Source organism: Amblyomma maculatum, chromosome 1 (genome assembly GCF_055883805.1).
Source record: "Amblyomma maculatum isolate TAMU_Amacu chromosome 1, ASM5588380v1, whole genome shotgun sequence".
In the NCBI taxonomy this organism is placed as follows: domain Eukaryota; kingdom Metazoa; phylum Arthropoda; class Arachnida; order Ixodida; family Ixodidae; genus Amblyomma; species Amblyomma maculatum.
Window position 1 is genome coordinate 230,085,640 of NC_139344.1, and position 21,598 is coordinate 230,107,237.

Here is a 21,598-nt window from a genome sequence, read left to right on the forward strand (position 1 = left end):
ATATCAGGTTTTACTATAGCGGGGTTCTGTATTTTGTGCTCAATGGTATAGAGCACCCAGACTTCAAAATATGTGTTTGAATAAGTGTTGAGAAGGTGAGTTTAGATATTATGGTGATATATGCTTGTCTTCTGTGCAGATGTCATTTGTAACACCCACGGGCCAATCTCCTCAACAAACTGTTCCTGAATGGTTGTTTCCAGCGGGGTGCCCAGCTTACTGCCTGGGCCATGCGCTTCCCCCGCCCCCTCAACCTCATCACTTGATCAATTGACCCTTCACTGCCAACTATCATGCTCAATACAGTCCACTGCCATTTTCCATCCATGGTGGACACTGCCCTGGAATGCACCCATGCTCAGCCTCCTATTCCTGCAACACCTCTTGCACTGCGAAGGCTATAGTGCATCAACCCTGCTCAGCATGTCCAGCCCCTTCCATCATGAGCAATGCACACTGCACCCCATCACCTCTACCTGCACTACCTGGTCATGTGCTGTTTAGTGCCCTGTTTCCAATTACACCTACTAGCCTCTCCCATATTAGCCCTGTACCGGATGCCTCCCGCACTGCATTTGGCCCTCTGATGTCCTTGTGGCATGTACATGTATATGAGCTCTCAATAAAATGTTTTCGGAAAATATTTTGCTTGCCTCATTTAATTGCATGGTTTTTATGGCTCCTTAGGGAGATGGCATGCAAGGTGGTATTGGGAAATGACTGCTTAAGAAAGCCACAATTGTCAGAGTGAGAGTTAAGCAAATGGCAGCAAGCAAATGGCAGCAGTAAGGACAAGGGTGAAATAACTGCATGGCTAAAGGTGGCTTAACAGTGGCAGGGCCAGTGCCACGTGTGCGGAGGAATACTTGTTGCATGCCAATAAATACCAATATGTGATACTAGCGGCAAGGCCGGTTTATTGCCGATGCAAAATGTGCCAATGGATACTAGTGGCATGCCAATACGTGACACTAGGAGCACGGCCAACTGATAGCCTATGTTGGCAGTGCCAAGACAGGTCCAATGTTGGCATATAAGCCGGACCAATATATAAAAATGTAATTTCTCAAAAAGCCAGTGTTACGCCAATGTTGGTACCAATTTTTGTCGACGTTGGGCCGGGGTTGGTGCGATGTTGGTGTGCTGCCTGGGTGGGTGGTTGTTAATGAGTAATCACTCTCTTATTACAAATCAATATAGCCTCTGATCCCCTCTCTTCGGGCCCGTGTAGTTTTCTGACGTTTATTGTCAAAACGTACCCCATTGACTTTCTAAAGCACACTTACCTACTTCCCGACCTCGGCGGTCGCTTTTCGGTGGAGGCGAAAAGCAAGGCGCCCGTGTGCTGTGCGGTGCCAGTGCACTTTAAAGAACCCCAGGTGGACGAAATTTCTGGAGTCCTCCACTACGACGTCTCTCATAGCCCGAGTCGCTATGGGACGTTAAACCCCACAAAACCAAAACTTAACTACTCTTTGTGAGCTTAGGATAAACTTTCAGCAGCAAGATTTTTGTAGGCATTGGAAAATCACTCCATTTTCATCAATATTTTTACAATAGTGTTTACAGCATTCCACCTTTGCCTGACATTTAAAAGTTATATCGAAGAAAGCAGAACGACTAACAAATAACACAAACAAAGTTCGGTTATGTGGGCAAATATTTCTGCCTTGTAGATATTACGCTACAAACATTGGCAAATCGTTGAATGTAGGACCAAGGGTTCAGCAAAAGTGCAATGCTTACGATATGCACAATAAGCTTGCTGTTCTGAAGTCTGCCGAAGTTTACTTCTCATTTAAGTATCCAGTGTGCTGAGCTACGTTTACCGCATCCCGCTAAGCAATTAAGATCACATCTTGACGAATAAGGGAAACCAAGCGAAGGCCAGCATAACTTATATCAAGTATTACTGCCACAAACTTTGCTGCCAGTATCTCCCGTCATTTCGGTCCGTAGACTGCATGTTAGAAAAAAAAAGCAAAAAACAAACGAGTAACTCTTGCGTGTCTATTAAGAAGAGAAAGGCATGTGACACCGCACACAGTGATGATATATCGTGCCTTTTTGCCAATGACAGACTTGCGAGAACATTTTTCGTAGTCACGGCGCAACAACTTCGTATCCTAGCTGCAGCATCAGATCATCATAGGCAACGGCTCCAGAAGTTGTAGCGTCTATGAGATATGTATTTTCTCAGGCCGAGAGTTCTAAAACCGCTGCTGGCCAGCGCAGACCAGTCAGTCTTGATGGCTGGGAAGTTTGTGAAAGAGCGCGCAGTGTCCGGCTTGAAAAGGGCCCCTTTCTCAGCATCTGAAAGATTGATGGCGTGCTCGCCCCTGAGCCACGGGAAACCGGGTCTGCGTTGATTGATGCTGTTTGCAGGGAAATGAAAAATGGAGCACATGAAGTGGTGAGAGTGCGTCCACGGATTCATTGTGAATGCGTCACACATGTATCGGCTGTCGTCTTCAATCGAAGTGCTCAATATCAGCGTAAAGTAAAACTGAAGATTATGAGCAACAATTTTTGACCACCGTGCATCCGAAAGGCTCACAGTCTTCGATGCGGCAGTCTCTCGTAGTAAAACTGTACTTACCTAAGGTCGGAAATGTCAACAAGCTTGTTAAACGAGTCAGAATTATGTACACCCGCAACATTATGAACTGCGTTTTAAACCGAGGCTTGTGGCCTTGTATATAGAGCATCCGCTTCCCATTCGGGAAGGGGAGGGGGGTTGTGCTGGGTTCGGTCACGGCTGCAGTTGGGTACCCACGTGTTTTCTAATGGGCACTGGACTTCCCCGAACTTGTGCTCGGCATTTTTTGAGTGAAATGCTTCGAAAAAGGGCCTTCGATCAAGTCCAATTGATAGGGGTGGCCTATATATAGCTTGAGCATTCGCTTTACGTGCAAAATTTACCTTTTACCCGCTCTAGTGCTTGTTTTCGCCAGGGTGGAGTAATCGGGAAAAGGGTCTTGATTGAACCACGTATCGCTAGGCTCGTCGTAATAACTAAGCAGAAGTGAAACAAAGGGAACTGGTATCCTGTATGCAAGCAGTCTCTCACTTGATTGGGACTTGAAATTATTGGTGTTGAGACTCAGTGTTAAAACTGTGACTGGCTTTTAACATTTAGTGGCCTTTTTGATTAATAATAGCCTCGCTGCAGTGGCTGAGTGGTTAAGGCGCTCGGCTAATGAGTTCGAGGACACGGGTTCGATCCCGGGCACGTTTTGATGGAGGCGAAACGTTGAACTTTCGTGGACTGTGTGACATCATGAGGCTTTAAAGAACTTCACGTAGCCGAAATTAATCTGTAGTCTTCTACTATGGCATTCATGATAGCAAATTCTGCATTGGGACATCAAACCACTAATGGAAACATTCAATGAACAGGAAAAACTTTTGAAGCGCTGAAGTATAAAAATTAGAGGTTCAACTACCCTTGAATCAAGTCAAGAGCGTAAGTCATATCGGCCATACTCGCTGTTGCCGCTTCGATCTTGGCTCGTTTGCGTGCTCCGTAAGCTTCTCGGCAACGGTAGTCACCGTCAAAGCGGTGGAAAAGTCGTCGTCGACGCAGCAGCTTCAGCCAATGCTCTCCAGTGGCGCCGTTCCTGATCTTGCAGCCTTCATTTAGCTACCCGTTCCTCACGTTGGTCGTCTGTCCCTGCTGCTATCCTAGTGCGCTTAGCCTTGCGAATCTTTTCTATAGCGAATTAGCTCTGCGAGTCACATCTGCCGGGTGATCTGAAACAGCATGTTGCCTACACGCAACAGTAACCGCTGCCGGGGGCGCCGAAGACCGCCCTGCAAGGCTCTCCAAGCTTGCACATAACTGTGCAAGCATAACGGTGCCATATATAGAACGCTCTTCGCATCTTTATAATAATTACACCCATGATGTAATCACATGAATTCTGCTAGATGCGGTGTAAACCACCACGGAATAGAGTGCACACAGATCAATACAAATATTCCGGCCTCGAGCTCCCACACTACATGGTGTGAGAATAAGAATAATATCCAGAGCTGCTTTAACTATAGCCAGGCTGGCCTTCCGTGCGCGCAGGCAGCCGTTTATTTCCAATTGTGCTATTTTTTAACGTTACTCATTTCTTCTGTCACTGGTCATTTTAAAGAGCCCAGGTTGTCGAACTTGACATGGATCCTTTTCTTTCATAACTCGTGAGAAGCTTCGGGACGCTAATTACCACATACACACATGAAGGATTTCGTGTGTTCGGGCTTTGCGTCTACGGGTGTCCATGTCAAAGAGAAAGACGCTCAGGAAATTTAGAGGTCCCTTGCTCGCTCGCAGGCCGTGATGGCTGACAAAAATGCGCGAAATCTATACACCAAGGAATGTGAAATGAGTGGTTGTCCTTTTATACGACCAATCAAAAACGCGTATTAAGAGTTTCTCTTTTTGTCTCGAGTCTGCTCGGAAGAAACTTTGCCACCACAACTTGCACAGGGCTTTGAGCATCAGGTGGTGCGGCTGCATACTGCCTACGCTTCTCCCGCGGTGATCGCCTGGGTTGCAAAACTCTTCTTCGGAAGATAAAATATCGTGCCGCAAAGACCAAGACCCACACAACGAGTGTTTGCTGTAAGTGGTGGCTTATCGGCACACTATCGCACAGCCCAAGGAGGAGGCCAGAAATTGGCACTCTTTGCTACGAATGAGCTCGCCAATCTTTGCCCTTCAAGATGCATCCGCCGAAGGCCAGTGGTGGAAGACTACAGTGCAAGAAGAAACACGCTTACCATTATGTTAGATGCATCGTTAGGGTGACATACGAATCTGAACCAATCAGCACAAACAATGAGCTCAATATTGGTGCTGCCTTACCATTGCCAACTCACTCCATTATTTGAATTTTGTCGCCTGGGTATCCAGTGGCAAATGTCGCATACATTTGACCGGCAGGTGTGTCAAAGGCCGCTTCATCTGTGAAACACGTATTGAGCATCGAAAAGAGAAAGTTCAGGCGTACAATTATGCGTGTATACTTCCGCTGTTGTTTACTAAGGTTGCTAATAGAAATGGATGCTTGGGAAAAAGCGTTTTACACAATAAATGAGAAGGACGGTATACGTATAAGTGAAGCCTTTGTTTGCTTGTTTGCAAAAAAAGACGCGTTACCTTGAAGTATGTAAAGCCTGGGCACAGTTCAGTCATAACTACCTTTAGTATTACTTTTTGAGTTTTTAGTAGCTGAGGCACGCACACACGCGCGCGCGCATGGTCACACGCAACCCTAGTCGGCAAAGCAATCAAGCCCCAGTTTGGTGTGGAGCGCATTTGTTTTCTCATCCCCCATTTTGTGGGAAAAATAAAAGAAAATAGACTTGAAAAAATAAACACGGCCTCAAGTGTGCAGCTGCGCGCTGTAGCGTTCAGCCTTTGCAGGAAATATTTGGCGCGGCTATTATCTGATAAGAAATCAGTTATGTGTTTTCTTTTCGTTGTGACAGCCTGCTTTTTTATTAAAATTACTTTCGTAGTTTAGTTGAAGATAAGCTGAAAATTTTTATTTCAGAATGCGGTATAAAATATGAAAACTATTTTTCTCTAGCATTGAAAATGCTGAAGTAACTGCCAGTTAAAACCGTAGAAATCGTCACGCATCTCCTCACTGCGTTGTAGAAGTGCCAAGTGACGACGCCATTTTTGCTGAAACTTCAGATTACCGTTGTTTTTGCCCGCATCCTGCCGTGCTTTTCTCGATGCGTGAAATAATGCTTCGTTGGCTTCGTTTCAAGTGACGTCATTATTTTTTTCCTTCCTTCAAGCAAACATACATTCCTCCTTTGAAAATATAGGCCCTAGATGACGTCGTCTTTATGCGCCCGGCACTGTTTTCTGCTGAGAAGCCTGAACGCCATTGCAGCTTTATTCGGCGACTCTGTCAGAATTTCATAGGATAACATAGCAAGACTTCGCATGCTTTATCTAAAATTTTCACATATTCGATCCCCATTAAGCTCGACGAGCACTGAAATGTCTTCAGGTTTTCTTTAAAATAGAGATGGTAAAATAAAATGGGGATTAATGAAGCAAGCGCAGTTGTAAGAAAACCTAATCACTGGTTTACGCATCCCCAGATAATAATCACTTGGTTTCATTTCCTAATGATTAGAGGTCTTTTGAATATTGCTGCATTTTAGTTTGACCGCAAAGTATTGCTAGTGTCGCAGCCAAATATCACGTAGATTTAAAAAAGAAAAAGGGACGCAGTGTCCTAGCGCATGGTGAAACCGGCTGTGGGCTGTTGAAATAGCGTGGCCGAGTCTGCAGTATGTTTTTTTGCTCTCCACAGTTAACTCATTGGTGCACAGTAACTAGCCAGCTTTTTAAGTATTGTCTTGAAGAACAAAGTGCAAATTTAAATCAGATCGAATCAAATCAAGTCACATTTTTATTCCTTACACGGATAATTTTCCTCGCATATTCCACATGACGACATGCCGCCCATAGCCCATCAGGTACTATCAAGCACTGCAATACAACATGCCATTTCCACTTAGATATGGCTGTGAGAGTGGCCTGCTTCGAATAGTGTAAGAGAGGTCGACTTACAACGCGCAGATCGGTACCATGGCAAGCAACAAGAAACAGCTTGAAGAACCGTGAAGAAGCCAGAACCTACACTACCATCCCTTCTAATTCCCTAATTACCGAAACAAGCGGCCGAGAGCCATCGCGTTATTCAAATAAAGGATTCATTCATTCATTCATTCATTCATTCATTCATTCATTCATTCATTCATTCATTCATTCATTCATTCATTCATTCATTCATTCATTCATTCATTCATTATATGGGCATATATACACAGAACATGCCCATGGGGCGAAGCAAAAAGAAAGCAGAAGGTACTTCCTGACGAGGCTTCACCCCGAGTTACATGTCGCTGACACCAAAGGACAAGTACGCGGTAGAAAAAAATATGCACCTGGATAACGTGGCAGTTTGCGGCTGTATACTGATCAGAATGTATGAGGTATTAGAGGCACAAGTTAAGAGATTCGTAACTGAGCGAGCAAAAACCACATGTATGCGAACAAGAAACCGCATGGGGAGCAGCAGACGTTAGCCATTAACGATAACTCGTCGTCATACCTTTAAAGACGGAGCTTAAGCATCCATCATGATGTTTTTCTGGACGACGCCGGGTTTCGTTAGCAAAAACTACAAGCCTAAGGAGGAGGGATCTACGGATCTATATATTGCTGTGGTGCAGTTTTAAAATACGCGTGCTTTATTAAATTACGTTCAAAAACTCATTCGCTCTCTTGCTGTATTTATCCAAAATTGCTAGGTATATGCTCCTTAGAAGGCCGAAGTGAAGCTTTAACGACGTTTGCATAGGGAGGTGTAAAGGCTTGCTTGAGTGTGCCGAGTGGGTCCTGAACTTGACGCGAGATATTACCATTTATCAGGGTGACATTTCGGATTACATTTGCTATGTGGCGGCATCTTGCATGTCCGATAAGAGTTATCTGGCAAGGCTGGTGTAAGCCGTATGAAAGAAGAATGCATCAAATGCACTCCGCTTCGCACAAGTACCGCCACGAGGAGGCTCAATAGATTGGGCTCAATTCCTTCCCTGTAAAACTCGAGCCTGAGGTTGCGGTTGGAGGCGGACTATGCGACAAGGAACCAGGTGTAAAGTTTTCTGCTATGTAGCTGCCGTCAGCGGCGTCTTTCAATTAATGTATTTTTATGACCGGCCCAAAAACAAACCATTCGCCTGCGAGGGAAGAAACCATGCATGCGCCATAGTTGAAATTGCGTCAACAATAGCCTTCGCTAAAATTATAACTATAATGATGTATTCCTATGCAATGATATCAGCCATTCTGCCGCGTTTTCACATATCTTTCCATCATGCTGATGACCCCGTGCTGAGCGGAAGGAGACAGCTGCGAGACTAAGTACCACCGTGCTAGTGACTGGGTAAAAGAAACAAGTGCGTGTAAGAGACCGATTCAGCCATTCGACTATCTAGAGGCGGGCGAACTCGTTATGAACCCTACGAGGGAACCTTACATAAGTGTAAGAGAACAAGGCGCTGGCGTAACTCCTTTGCTAGATATAAGAGTAAAGCGTAATCATTTGCAGACGTCTTAGGCCGCAAAGTCATAATATATAAAACAGGTCCTGAATCCCGTGACTTTGAATTATTTTTACGGTGTAGAAATTTCTGTTGAAGCCTCTAAATTGTTCTTGCCCATATTTCCGATCGAGCCTCGCTTTTTAACTGTCATGGCGTTGCTAGCGAAGACACAACTGAGTATGACATCGATAATGAAGTTTGTGCTCGGACGGAAATTAACCTTCGGTCAACGCACTCCCCGTTGACATAATCTGTAATATTCCGTCTGGTCTCGATTAGGTTTGTCCAAGCGTTCCATTGAATCGAAACTCCCTATTCTAAATATAGCGCCTGTTCGGGCTGCGGACATCCAGCAACTAACGAAATGATACCTCGAAGCTTTTCCATACTGCAGTGGCGTAGCCAGAAAGATTTTTCCGGGGTTGTTATACGTAACCGGTCGAAAAGAAAAGGCGAAGATGTTCTGATACCCCCCTCCCCCTCCCATCCTGACTACTCTCCTGCCATGCTGTTCGTGTGGAAATATATCCAGGAGGAGCGCTTCTAAAACTTACCACGAAAACACAGTGTGTTCATGAAGCGCTCATCGTGTGTCGCTAACGACGCGATTCTTCTCGTGCCCTTCCAGCGGTTGCTGCTGCGGCATGGAGATACAAGAAATTCGTGAAAATCGCGAGTTTCCGAGCGCCCTGTATTACGGTTCCAGTATACCGCACTTTCTGAGGAAACTTATCATGGATTCGGAAGCGAACAAGAATTGCGGCTCGCAGATGAAAACTTTTCAAAGGCAACTTCTGCGGTTTCACAGTTATATCCGTCCTTTGGCGGTGGCCGAGCGAGTCCTGGAGGCACTGTTCGCCTTTTCCACGGAATCAGGCATGCTCTACATGCTTTGAAAATGCGGGGTCGCTGCCTCATGGCTAGCCCCACTGATATCCTTATGAACCCATAATCTGCTACACCGTGGTCTTCACCTTAATAACTGGCACCAAATAATGCGCCGTTTTTGCTCATATAGAAGCATGCTTTTACTGCGATAAAACTGTACCATTCGCGTGTGCAGTCTTACGTATTCGCCAGTGAATCGGCTCCAATCGCGAAAAGTGTCTGACTGAAACCTTGTTGCAGGGTAGCTGAAAAGCGGAAGAATGCCCATTAAAAAAAAAAAAAAAAAACTTTTATCACTTCTCCTGCGGACGATAAGAGGGCTTTTACGATCTGCAGACTGATATAGTTCAAGCGGGGCATACTGCCCAGCGTAACTGCCTTCTAATCTCGTCAGGGAATTCTTTCTCCTCGCTTGTGAGACAGCACCCGGCTATCAGTTCTCAGCTCAGGCCGGCATTTACCCATGCTACGTGAGATGTTGAGCAGCTTTTTTTCCCAGAAGCTCCCGCGTTGTCATCTGAAGTCAACAAAAGGACTATATATATAGTTGAAGGGATTCAAACCTGGCGACAGTAGTGTAGTGGATAGTACGTGCGCGCGTTTCCGTCACCTCTTGGGCTCTTCTACACTGCTACTTTTAGGCATTTGAGTAACCGTTCTGGAGCATTGTTTCTCTGAACTTGATGTGAACTTTAATGATAGAAGTCCTTTCGCTGAAGATATTAGAGCCATTATTTAAGCTGAGGGCATACTTGTGCGGTATATACACCCTAACTAACGTCTGTCCTAAAATTTCATGTGAATTGACGCACTTTGTCCGCTGATTGCCTCATCAGTCGAGCTCAAGGCTTACCATGTTAGTATCATCTATAATGTAGTGAGTTGTTCGACGTGTTAATACTTTTACTTGTTACCTTATCTTCGTGTACTCACACTGTACACCATTACGTTCCGCCTAACGCTCAAGAGTTGCGCAGTAGGGGAAGTAATGGCACGCGTACCCCTATTAGGGGAAAGGGCTTGACCAGTTACCCGAAAAAAAAAAGAAACGAAAAAAAAGTAAAAACAAAAAAGGCTCCGGGGTGGGGAGAACACTTTCACAAATACGAATATTGCTTGTTTTAGATAAAAACAATGGCCTTTACGAAAATTTGCTCCGCTCCGCTCTACGCACTGACTGCAGTGCCATTGAAGAGCGGTCACTCCCTTTTTCGATGGGCAAGATATGCGCATTTGTGGTTTTAATTAATGCTCATAAAATAAAAAAAGGACAACACACGACACAAGCGCCAACTTACAACTATTTATTATTATCGACAAAACACGTACATATGTACATATACCATTCTTGTCAAATCGCAAATGCAGCATCATTCATGCGCGTGATCACGCACGTTATGACTCCTACTACAAATCCGCATCTGCGCAGCTATCATGTCTAGCTCCTCCTTTGTGAGAGCCACAGATGATGTATACTAACACATGTATCTTTTTCTGCCGACTCAAAAAGGCTTCTACGATTTCTCTTTCAATTCTTTCTTTTTATTTGCCTCCAATTTCAGTCTTATGAAATAATGGTTTTCAGCTTGCTTTGCACCGCCAACAATGTTGCGCAAGATGGTGGTGGTAGTGGCTTATTACTAATCAAAAAGAAGGAAAAGAGTGTTGCCGGCCGCGGCAACTGCTCGGGTGGCTGATTTTTCCACAGTTATTATGAGGCTCTAAAAGCCTCTTGTTAACGCATCCCCCCGTTTATCCTATAAATTGTTTTTTGTACGAAAGCGGGATCTTATAAATGACTTTTTTTTTTTTTATGACAAGGTATGAACCTTTCCTGATGAGCAATTTCACACTACTTCCTCTTGCCGCACTTGTCGTACTCGTTTACTGTGTTACAGAGGATTATCAACTTTTTTGGTGCCCTAAATAATACCTTCACATTATGTTTGTTTGCCACCTTCTTTATTCCATGTGTCACTTTATGAATATACGAAATTACAACACAGCGTCCTCTGCTGCCCACTTCCCTCTGCTCCGGCGTTTTCCTCGTCATGGTTTTTACAGCTTTTCTGCCAGAGAAGCAATTACACTATCGGGAAACCCACTGGATTTCAGACGGGTTACTTGCATGCCGATGTTCTCTGTCATTTTATGATCGAAGGACTTCTTATTGCTCTGCAACATGCACGAGTGGGCGACGCTCCTTTTAACAAGCTTGGACTGGCTGGAATCGAATCTGATGAGGCTTTTTTCGCCTTTGGTGTGATACCACCAGCATGTGTGCATGGGGTCTCCTGTATTTGTAGGTCAAGGAACATTATCATACCTTTATCAGGTACTTCGTAGGTGAAATCAAGGCCATTTAACATGCACTTGAAAGGCGCGACCATCGTATCAGCGTCGACCGCACCAGCTATTTTCTTACTAAAGCATAGCAAAAATCGTCTACGTATCGAAAGCATGCTAAAACATCCCTGATTTTGAGCTCAGGTTTAAGGATGCGGTGTCCCTTTGCCATGTACAAGTTCTAAAGGACAGGAGCTAGACACGACCCGATACAAATGCCTCCTCACTGGGCGTATATTTTCTCTTCGTACTGCACATACAGGGATCTTAGGTACACCCACAGTAGTTCTAGGAAGCCGCTGACGCTCGTCCCGCACTCATTCTGCAACTTCGTATCCGTAGCTGCCAATACATTCTTCAACTGCTGATATCACGCCGTCTTGAGGAATTGAATAGAACATGTATTTCACGTCCACTGACATACACATCACAGGTTGGCTATTCCCCAGGAAGCTGATGACTTCTTCGGAGCCTTGCACCATGTATGGGTCATCACAGCTCAGATTAGATAGTTGCACCTGCAAGTATCTAGCCACATGACTTTTGCAAAGTATTCTTGTCTTCCACAATCATCCTGAAAGGGTTTCCTTCTTTGTGTGTCTTAACTGAAAAAAAAAAAAAATGGCCGCAGTGTGAGATCCTTACTTCCTTTGACGTTTCCCGAAAGCTTTTCTAACCCTATCCGGGTACAGGATTTTGCTGCTTGCAGTCTCATTTTCTAAGCCCTGAAATCGTTACCGTTCTGAATTTGGTGGCCTTTAATGCTAGTAGCGGAAGCTACCAGCTCGAGCCGTCAGATTCCAGACCAGCGTTGTTGGCTCGTGCTGGCGCGGGAACAGCCTGCTTGCGTAAATTGCGGGTAGCGCTCACGTACATATTTTCTTTTGAGTAGCCCACTTCATCACATTTCACCAGCGTGGATGTCTCGGGAAATACAGCGCCCTCAGACGGCTAGAGCATTTGGAAAGGGGAAGGCCGGCTTTGTGAGCTAGATTCGACATGCAGGCATCCTATACTCCGTTTCGCATGTTGTTTGCTGCACTGCGAAAGGTAAGGGCAATCAGAGCCGCTCAGGATCGATGGCACTCACTACATGACTGTACTCTCAGGTTCCGGTCTCCGGCGGCGGCACAGTAGGGTAAGATCGCAATCGCGTTGTGCGCGTCATACACTGATTGGCTAAGATCACACTTAGCCCTCGAAGTGCTACGAACAACTTGTTAAATGAAGTTTGGTTTATGGAGTTCAAAGTCCCAAAGCGACTCAGGCTATGAGAGACGCCGTATAGTGGAGGGCTCCGGAAGTTTAGATCGCTTGGAATTCTTTGACGTGCACTGACATCGCACAGGACACCGGTGCCTTCTTTTCGCCTTAATCAAAAAACCACCGCCGCGGCCAGGATTTGATTCCGCGTCCATGTGATCAGCAGTCGAGCGCCTTAACCACTGAGTGAACATGGTGGGGCCATTTATGAAACGAAGTATAGGAGTTGTACAAAAAAAGCTCTGAAACAAGCAGGTGGTGAGGTGAAATCTCAGGTATGCCAAGGAGGTTTTCCTTTGCACCAAATTTCCGGAGTCCTCCACTACGGCGTCTCTCATAGCCTGAGTTGCTTTGGGACGTTAAACCCCACAAACCAACCAACCATCATTTACGACAGGTTCAGACAGGTGATTTCAGGATCTCTTTGGTTGCATTTGAATGAACGATATGCACTAAAATGATACGTTGCCAGTTGCGCTACCAAGTGGGTAAAGTGGGACAACAAGCCCACAGTTTAGCGATGCCAAGCGTCGTATTGGGGCCTCTCAGGCAGCGGCGTCATTATAGGGTCAGCGGGACCCGATCTAGAGGAAAGGCGCCCCCCCCCCCCCCCCCCCCCTATTCCCCCCGCTCTATCCCCGCGCGCTCTTGGCGTACCAGTAATTGCCTTTTCACGTAATGAAGCATAGTTCCAGCCTGATTTTCGATTGTCCTTCCATTTTGTCTCGTGATTTTCGCTGCAGAGCCCCACTTGGCCTCTGTAGTTTATGCATTGATCCCCTCTGCAGCATAAGTTGAATACACGCGTTGAACACACACTCCCCTACACACTCAATGACTTTGCGAAGCAGGACATATACATTACGACACTTGACAAAGGGGACGTAGAGCAGGTATTTATAAACTAGCATTAGTGTAACTAGATATTTCTTTTTACTTTCGTTTTGTGCAGTTCCTAGCACACTGAACAAAAATCTGAAATGTTACAGGGCTGTCATTGTTGTCAGGGTGGTTGGAGCTTTGTCAAGCTGCTATTGTGCAGCTTTTTCTTCCACCCCCCCTTTTTTCGCCATGTATATTTTATTTCGTTGAAAATAAAAAAATGATTGATTGATTGATTGAAAGTGGTGCACGCCTACACGATGATAAATTCAAAATGCTTACTTTACAGGGCTGTAGAACGGAATAATTCTGCGTTAATTAATAACGCATGGAAAGACACAACACGCTCACGTTCCCTGTTTAAGCATTGCAAGCTACGGACATTTGCACTTTTGACTCAGTTTTTCTGTTGACGTTGACATTCGTTTCCACCCGGTCTATTAGATATAATTCACGCTCTACAAACCAGGTCCCACTGTCTGCCTTGCCTCATCAATTTGGGGAGATGGCGCTTGATGCTGAGGAGTCATACGCAAAGGTCTTGTGTTGCCTTATGAGCAGCAAGCGCTGAGTGCGCTCTTCTACAATGCAACCACTGCTCCATGTCTTGCACGGAATGCTCGCGGCGATGATGACGAGTCCAACTGTGACGTGTGTTGTACGTGGCTTTGCGTGAGCAATTCATCTCGAATATCTTCTCAGGCTGCCGAACCAGAACCATCCGATAGACCGGTCCCTGAGCGCCGAATACCGACATCCGATCGAGCGAACGCCGCATATGCTATAATGAAGCCTTTGGATGCCTATGCAAGAGGCATTCAATTTCCGAGCGTGAAATGGTTCAGCCAAGCAGAGCCAGGCTCTTGCATATGGCAGTGAGCGCACTAAGTTTTGTGCTTGTGTTTTTTAGTGCCGAATTGCGGTCTTGTGCTTGCCGTGGCTTACATGGATAAAAATAACCCCTACTTGAATATAAATAAGGAGCAAATTTTTAGGCACGCATTATATTTCGTGGGTAATGGCCATGTATGTAGCAGGATTGGTTGGTTATCCGCACTGCAGAAGTGACTTCAGGGGGAGGAGATTGGATGCAGAGAATTTTAGAAGGAGAGTAAATTAAAAAAATGAGTCAGAAATGGTATACCCAGGAATTCTGGCCCTGGATTACGCGACAGTATTTGTTACAGAATATCTTGGCATTAGATCTACCCAGGAGAGCAGTTGTACTCGAGATAAATCATTTCTACTGTTGTGGCATCGAGCGCTACGCCGCTGCGTTTGCAGTTTTTATATTCCTCCTCGCCTTCACAAAGGTGGCATCTCTAATTATGTCTGCAACACACCCCCGTACCTGCGCTCAGTCGTACGTTGGAAAAGAACCCAACGGCCCCGTTCTCGGCATATTTCGAGGCCCATAAGTATACTTCGATGTGCAATCCATAGACAACTACGCGTGGCGGTGGAAAACGTTTATTCATGGCTATTTACAGGAGAGAGTGGGGATTTATCATAAGCGTGGCACCTGAGTGAGATGGGGCCAGGCATACCATACCCAGCGCGCACCGCAGGTTTCCCGCCGTTGCGTAGCGCCTTGCACTTGTGCTAAGAGTGCGCTTTTCGCGGCCCTTACGCGGAAGTAAACCGCTTCTGTTAAGGATTTCGCGTCGGTTGGTCATCATACCTCATGGTCAGCGCGAGACAATAAGCGCGCGTCAAGATCCGAGTCCTGGCAACAGTTGTCCCACTGTCACGCCATCAGTTCCTTGTTGAACGCTGATGGCTGTTTCTAGGGCATGTTCAAAAATGAAAGCGCCTCTGACATGTCGCAGCTAGAAGTCTGCGTAATGCTGCAGCTGCGTGAGCTGCTATCGGGAGGGCGGGCGGAGCGGCTCGGTCTCATAATGAAAGTTCTCAGAGAAATGCCCCTTCAGCTGACTCAGTCCTCCAGCCCGTTAAGTGATTTCAGACAGTCAGTTAGTACCAAGCAGAGCCTTTTACTGGCCACAAACGTTAACAGGCATACGCAGGGGAAGTACTTTTACTTTGCCATTTAGATTCTCTACATTTCACTTCTGACATCACCATTCCGCCAACATGGTGCAAGTATCCTGCATCGGCACCTAAACGCTGCCATCGCGTACTGACGTCATACCAACAGAATATATTTAAATCACCACTTGGAGCTGGGGGACGGCAGGCGTTCTCGAGCTCAATTTTATGTCGAACTGATTTGTATTTCTCATTTTAGCTATAACCTTGTCTCGTTTAGGAAGAAAAAGTCGAGGCCAGCATAATGCATCACCTGAATCGTCTTGCATATTTTTTCTCTTCATACTCGTAAAACACCTCGCCTTTGGTAAAAGTCCCCACCTACTCATTTCTCTTTATAGCCAGTCCTTACAGAAATCAAAGACCTCCTAAACCCCAACCCTCCCTGCGCTACACTCGATGCGTTCCGTACTCCTTTATCGCGCCACCACTTCTATCAAGGGTGATATTCTCCTGAGGACCGATTGAATTCAATGATACCTTTCAATTGCATCAGAAGCCGGCCTGATTAGAAGGCTTAATCTGTTCTTTGTCATGCCCCACTGCATACCTATCTATTAGCGTTATTAATACTACGCTGTAAGTTAAGCATAGTGTGTACGCGTTTTATGTGCACCCTTGCCTTGTCTGTAAAATGTAAATAATGCAGTATAGATGAAAGCACAATTTATACCGTTCGCGCCCATGACTACAGCACTCTCCTTTGTTTTCAGTGCGAGGAAAGTCTACGACACTCGAGGGGTTTTCGCCAATTATGCGAAGCCACTATACGAGGTTCAATATACAACTGGAAAAGGCGACCCAGTCCAAGAATTGTGCTCAATAAACAACTTTTCTTAATTAGTAGGCTCGGTAACTAAAACATGTGTGCAAGAAATGTAACGTACTATCGCGATCACAATACTGCCACCTAAATTTTTTTCGTTTGTGGTTAGGTTTACAGGACTTAACGTCCCAAAGCGACTCAGGCTATGGGGGAGGCCATATCGGAGGGCTCCGGAAATTGTGATACATGTGGTTCTTTAACGTGCACTGACATCGCAAAGCACACGGGGGCGTTGCTTTTCTCCTCCATCAAAAAGCGGCCACGACTTGAACCCGTGTCTTTGGGTTCAGGAGTCTTGCGCGCCGTAACAACTGAGTAACCGCGGAGGGGCCCTAAATTTTTTTCTGTAGATATATGGTCAATGTAATGAAACATGTATATGAGTGTAATGTTTTCTTTAGCAGCTTTGTTAACACGTTTGAGTCATATAAATTTTGTTTTGTGCATATTCAGCTGCAAACTATTGGCCTGGAGCCTAATAGGCAGCTAAGATATGTAAATATTTGTTTCCTTTTGAGTGTCCGTTACATATTTGCCCGTAAAAAAGTAACTAGTGTCATCAGCAAAGGCTGTTATATCAAGTGTGTGGTTAATATCGTTTATAGCTTGAATGTTCAAATGAATTCCATCTTCACATTTGTGTTTATGCCTTGCACCCCGTACCGGAATACTTCGCCAGTGTAGTGGGGTTATCTTGTAATATTTTAATGCTTCAGCCACAGTTATCAGTCACAAAATGACAGTTTTGCCGAAAAGAACCGGTATTCACCGACTGTATGCGGCCCGCTGACCGATCACTTCGCCATCTGGTTTAGCCCGTGAGTGCACAGGTCGCTGCTATTGGCGACGAAATGCGTGCAAGTCAGAGGATGGGTGCTGGTATTTGTAAGAAGGAGTTTGCAAAAATCGGAGCTCATTTAAAGTGCGAATTCAATATAATGGCAGCCGATTCAACTTGCTTAAGCAAAATGTGAATTAGGTGCGCCAGAACTTCGGTTTTCACTCTGGTTTCGAGTCGCACATACCTGTACTCGTTAGCATAAAGTCATAATCTAGAACATTATGTGAAGACCATCCGACATTGATATGGCACGCTCGAGCGACCTGGTTAAAGCGGGGCTCTATCAACACGGGCGGGTTGAGACGTTAATCGAAGCGACAGAGTCCATTCGGGTGGCGGTGTTCCTAATGCTCATACATAGCCTCTAAAACCGTATGACGTTGAAGGCCTCAAAGCCAGTTAAGAAAACCCTGGCGAGAGGATTCCATCTCGGAGGTCATGGCTCATAAGTAGCTGTCACCCTTTGCATGCCCTGATAAGTGGCTTCCCTTTCGTAACCAATAATGACAGAACTAACATACTGACTTCGTGTTGCGACCACTTGGTGCAGGGAAGTGTTGAGTCTTTTAACATTTTTTAAGCTACAACATTCGTAATTAATTCACTAGCGAAGCTTCGTTAATTGTATTCGATTTGGTTTAGAAAAAGTACCAGATATTCGAACAGCTCTAGTTACTTAGCCTGATTTTGTTTGTTATCGGGATAGGGGCCCACGTGAAACACGAACTTAATAGGCTTCAAACCTTTATGAATTATTCACAACAAATGACTTTAATAATCACTAGTCATAATTAGATATTTTTGTGTTTGTTTTTTCTTCAGGGCAAAGAGGGGTGGCGGTTCATTCCTCAACAAGAATTGAGCGGTCCAGAAAGTCGTCACAATGGAGAAGAATCCCGAAAAAGGCTTGGTTGCGGGTCCCGAACTTTTGTGCCGCGACGAAGTGGATGGTGTGGAACAAACTCCGAGGAAAATACTTAAAAATGTTCTAATAATAAGCTTCGGCTTTTTGCTATTATTCACGGCCTTCCAGTCACTGACCAACCTGCAAAGCAGCATCAACTCTGCACAGGGCTTGGGAACCTTCACGATGGCGACCATCTACGTTGCGCTCGTGCTGTCGTGTATGTTTGTGCCCACGTACCTGATCCGCAAGCTGAGCCTCAAGAACACGCTGGTGGTGTCCATGGCCATGTACACATTCTATTTCGCAGCTAATTTCTACCCGACCTGGGGCACCCTGATTCCGGCTTCCATCCTAATGGGCTTGGGCGGCGCACCACTTTGGACAGCGAAATGCGCCTACTTGACCGCCGTGGCAAATGAATACGCGGCGCAGACCCGTCAAAAGGCGGCGGACGTTGTTACCCGCTTCTTCGGACTCTTCTTCATGATCTTCCAGACAGCCCAGATTTGGGGGAACCTCATCTCGTACTACGTGCTCAAGCAGGCCAGCCGACCATCCAACGGCAGTGTAAACATCAACAGCTGCGGCATCAACTTCGTTACCGCCGAGGACAATGCAGACAACGAGAATCTGCAGCGGCCGGACGACACCAAATTGTACACACTCATGAGCATCCTCACTGCGTGCGCGGTACTCGCGGTGTTCACCATGCTGATACTGCTGGACCCATTGGCTGCGCCGCCTAGGCTTGTCTCGAAGAAGCCTGTCTCTCTGCTCGTGGAGACGCTGAGGCATCTGCGCAAGCCGTACCAGTGGGCCATCCTGCCTCTCACAATCTACAGCGGCGTCCAGCAGGCCTTCCTAATTGCCGACTTCAATCAGGTGACTTCGTGAGGGGTGGGCAGTACGTAAATTAGATTGGTTTGCGTTTTCAGTCGAAGAAACCTCCTCCATGCCACAATTGTTCGAATGGTTTGGTAGGTGCTTAAATATTGCTTACGGACGGTTGCTCAACAAAGCGAAGCCTTAGTTGAGTCTTTGCATCTGCAAAAAAAAAAAAAAAAAAAAAAAACCAAATACTGGAGAAGCCTTTCTCACTGATGCCATATATTTATACACATTTCATGACAGAACAAAACTAGTGCGATTCGTTGAGAACAGAGTGGCAAGTTTTCCGTCTTGTGGGAAAGCAGCTGGCAGAAAGAAACTAATAGTCTTCCTTAAATTATATGCGCGGCATGCGGACATGTCCTCTAACGGTTTTGTTGCCTTGCATTTCAGGCTTACGTGAGCTGCGCGCTTGGTATTCACTACGTTGGCTTCATCATGATCACCTATGGCGTGGCTGACGCCATCTTCTCAATGGGATTCGGCCTGATCACAAAAGTGATCGGCAGGGTGCCCATATTTATTTTTGGATGTGCTGTGAACGGCGCTATGATCATTGTGATGTGCACGTGGAAACCTTCACCTGATGACTTCTACGTCTTCTTCGTCATTTCTGGCTGCTGGGGCCTCGGAGACGCTGTATGGCAGACACAAGTAAACGGTGAGTGCTCGCAAGAAGTTTCTCGAGAGTTTGCAGAAGTGATCGCATATCAATTTAAGCACTTGTTTTTATTTAGTTGCTTAATGGCGTTTTATTTTATTTTGCGTGAAAATATGGAGACCGTTTTTAGTTCGTGAAGGCATTTGCCCAATAATTACTGAAATAGCGCATTAGGTTCGTTCAGGCGAAGGCAGATGGTCCAGAGGGCTTAGATGGCGAATATCTAGTCTAAATGTTAAGGCAAGAGTACCTTCTAAAATAACGTTAAGATTATCGTCGACACGTCGTGTTTTGATATTTCCTGAATTGTGAAGTATTTTGCAAATGAGTGCTATTGCGTGTTTTTACGGTATTTTAACCGTAATTCTACTTGACAGCCCTAGCTCACTGAATTTTCTCGCAGCCTTCTATGGGACAGTGTTCACCGATGACGAGGAAGCTGCCTTCGCCAACTACCGCCTTTGGGAATCTTTGGGCTTCATCATCGGGTTCGCCATCCAGAAGGTGCTTGCAATCCATCACAAGATTGTGGTCGTGGTGGTTTTCTTAGTCGTCGGAATGCTGGGCTATCTGTCCATCGAGATCCACCTCAAGTCCAAGAAGCAGAGACAGTTGACTGTCACGAGTTCCAGCTGACGGTCGTGAAGGACTATTGAAGGACTATACGCAATGACCAAAGCCGACCGCTGGCGGGCGGAGTGCATGTTCACAGACGAGGATGTATAGCTGGTGTTTAAGCTTGAAACAGTAAATGATGATTTTAGATGCGCTTCATTTGGTTAAGGAGGTGCTGCAGCTACGAGGGTGTTATGCACTATATGCTTGCGTGAACTAAGCCAAATTTTAAGCCGAGCTCACGCAAAGCGTCGTTTGAAAATGTTACATCACCAGTCATCACGTAATAAGAAAAGGTCATACCGTTGGTAGAGCTGGTAACGGAGCCGTCTCTTCGCCCTTCTTAGTCCTGCTTGTTGCTGATCGAGCCAGAGACCTTTTTGAATTTTATGATATTTACTAGGTGGAATCCCCGCAGGGGGCACCTGTTAAAGCAGGTGTTTGTGTGTACTGTGCAACACCACGCACCCCGAGCACCCCCGTTTAGCTGTACGTGGCATTGCCGTGTCCGGGGAAAAGGGGCTCCTGGTGGTTGAGCCGATCCCAAGGTTTTGGACCTTTACGGCCTCTCGGCGGAGGCAACACACCACTTTGGCCCCAGCTTCACGTAGACGGCACTTCCGGGCTTACCCAACCGGGGGAAATCGGCAGTCGCCTTTTCCTGTCATCCCCTCCATCTTTCACTTTCCTATCTCCTTTCTTACAACTGTCCTGTCCTCTCCTCTCTTCTTGGTTTTTCTTTTTCCAGGCGGCTAGGGTTAACCTTGTGTGGCGAACCACCCTGTGTTCCGTCATATTTGGTTATAGCTGGGGTGTACAGCTGGCATGGACTGGACTTGGTTGCAAGTTCCTGTCCTGCCCCCTTGTTGGGCTCCATAGTGGGTGGCTGGCATCATGGCCGAACAAGACACACATTACATGGCTTCCTCTGCTGCAAAACCTGATCGCCTAAACAAAAAAAGGCGCACCGAAGACATAGCAGAATTCCTGCTAAAACCTAAGAAAAGCTTCCCCAAATACCCAAATACCACGTCGTGCACTCAGAAGTTGAAGGAAAGCCGGCCCGAATGTTGTCCCCATTCCTAGAGTCAAAATGTTTCTCAGATGCCCTTGGTCGAAAATACAAAGTCACAAAAATAGCAAATGGAGACCTACTGCTTGAACCAAACGACGAAACACAGTACGCAAAGCTTTCAAACCTCCACAGCATTGGGAACGTCGCTGTGACCATCACCGCCCATAGATCTCTGAACACCGTGCGTGGTGTAATCTCCGACAATGACTTCCTTCACATAAGCGAGC

At 45.9% G+C, this 21,598-nt stretch overlaps 1 protein-coding gene across 1 annotated transcript in view; it reads left to right on the forward strand.

Moving 5' to 3' along the window:
- The window catches only part of LOC146205868 (UNC93-like protein), a 33,519-nt gene extending 13,050 nt beyond the window's left edge, over window positions 1-20,469 (forward strand). Inside the window, exons 2-4 of the mRNA XM_084586964.1 lie at window positions 18,048-19,014; window positions 19,414-19,681; window positions 20,085-20,469. Coding sequence (XP_084443090.1) covers window positions 18,109-19,014; window positions 19,414-19,681; window positions 20,085-20,317 — 1,407 coding nt within the window. The 5' untranslated portion in view covers window positions 18,048-18,108 and the 3' untranslated portion in view covers window positions 20,318-20,469. The remainder of the gene's footprint in view (window positions 1-18,047; window positions 19,015-19,413; window positions 19,682-20,084) is intronic.
- Window positions 20,470-21,598: the final 1,129 nt, after the last annotated feature.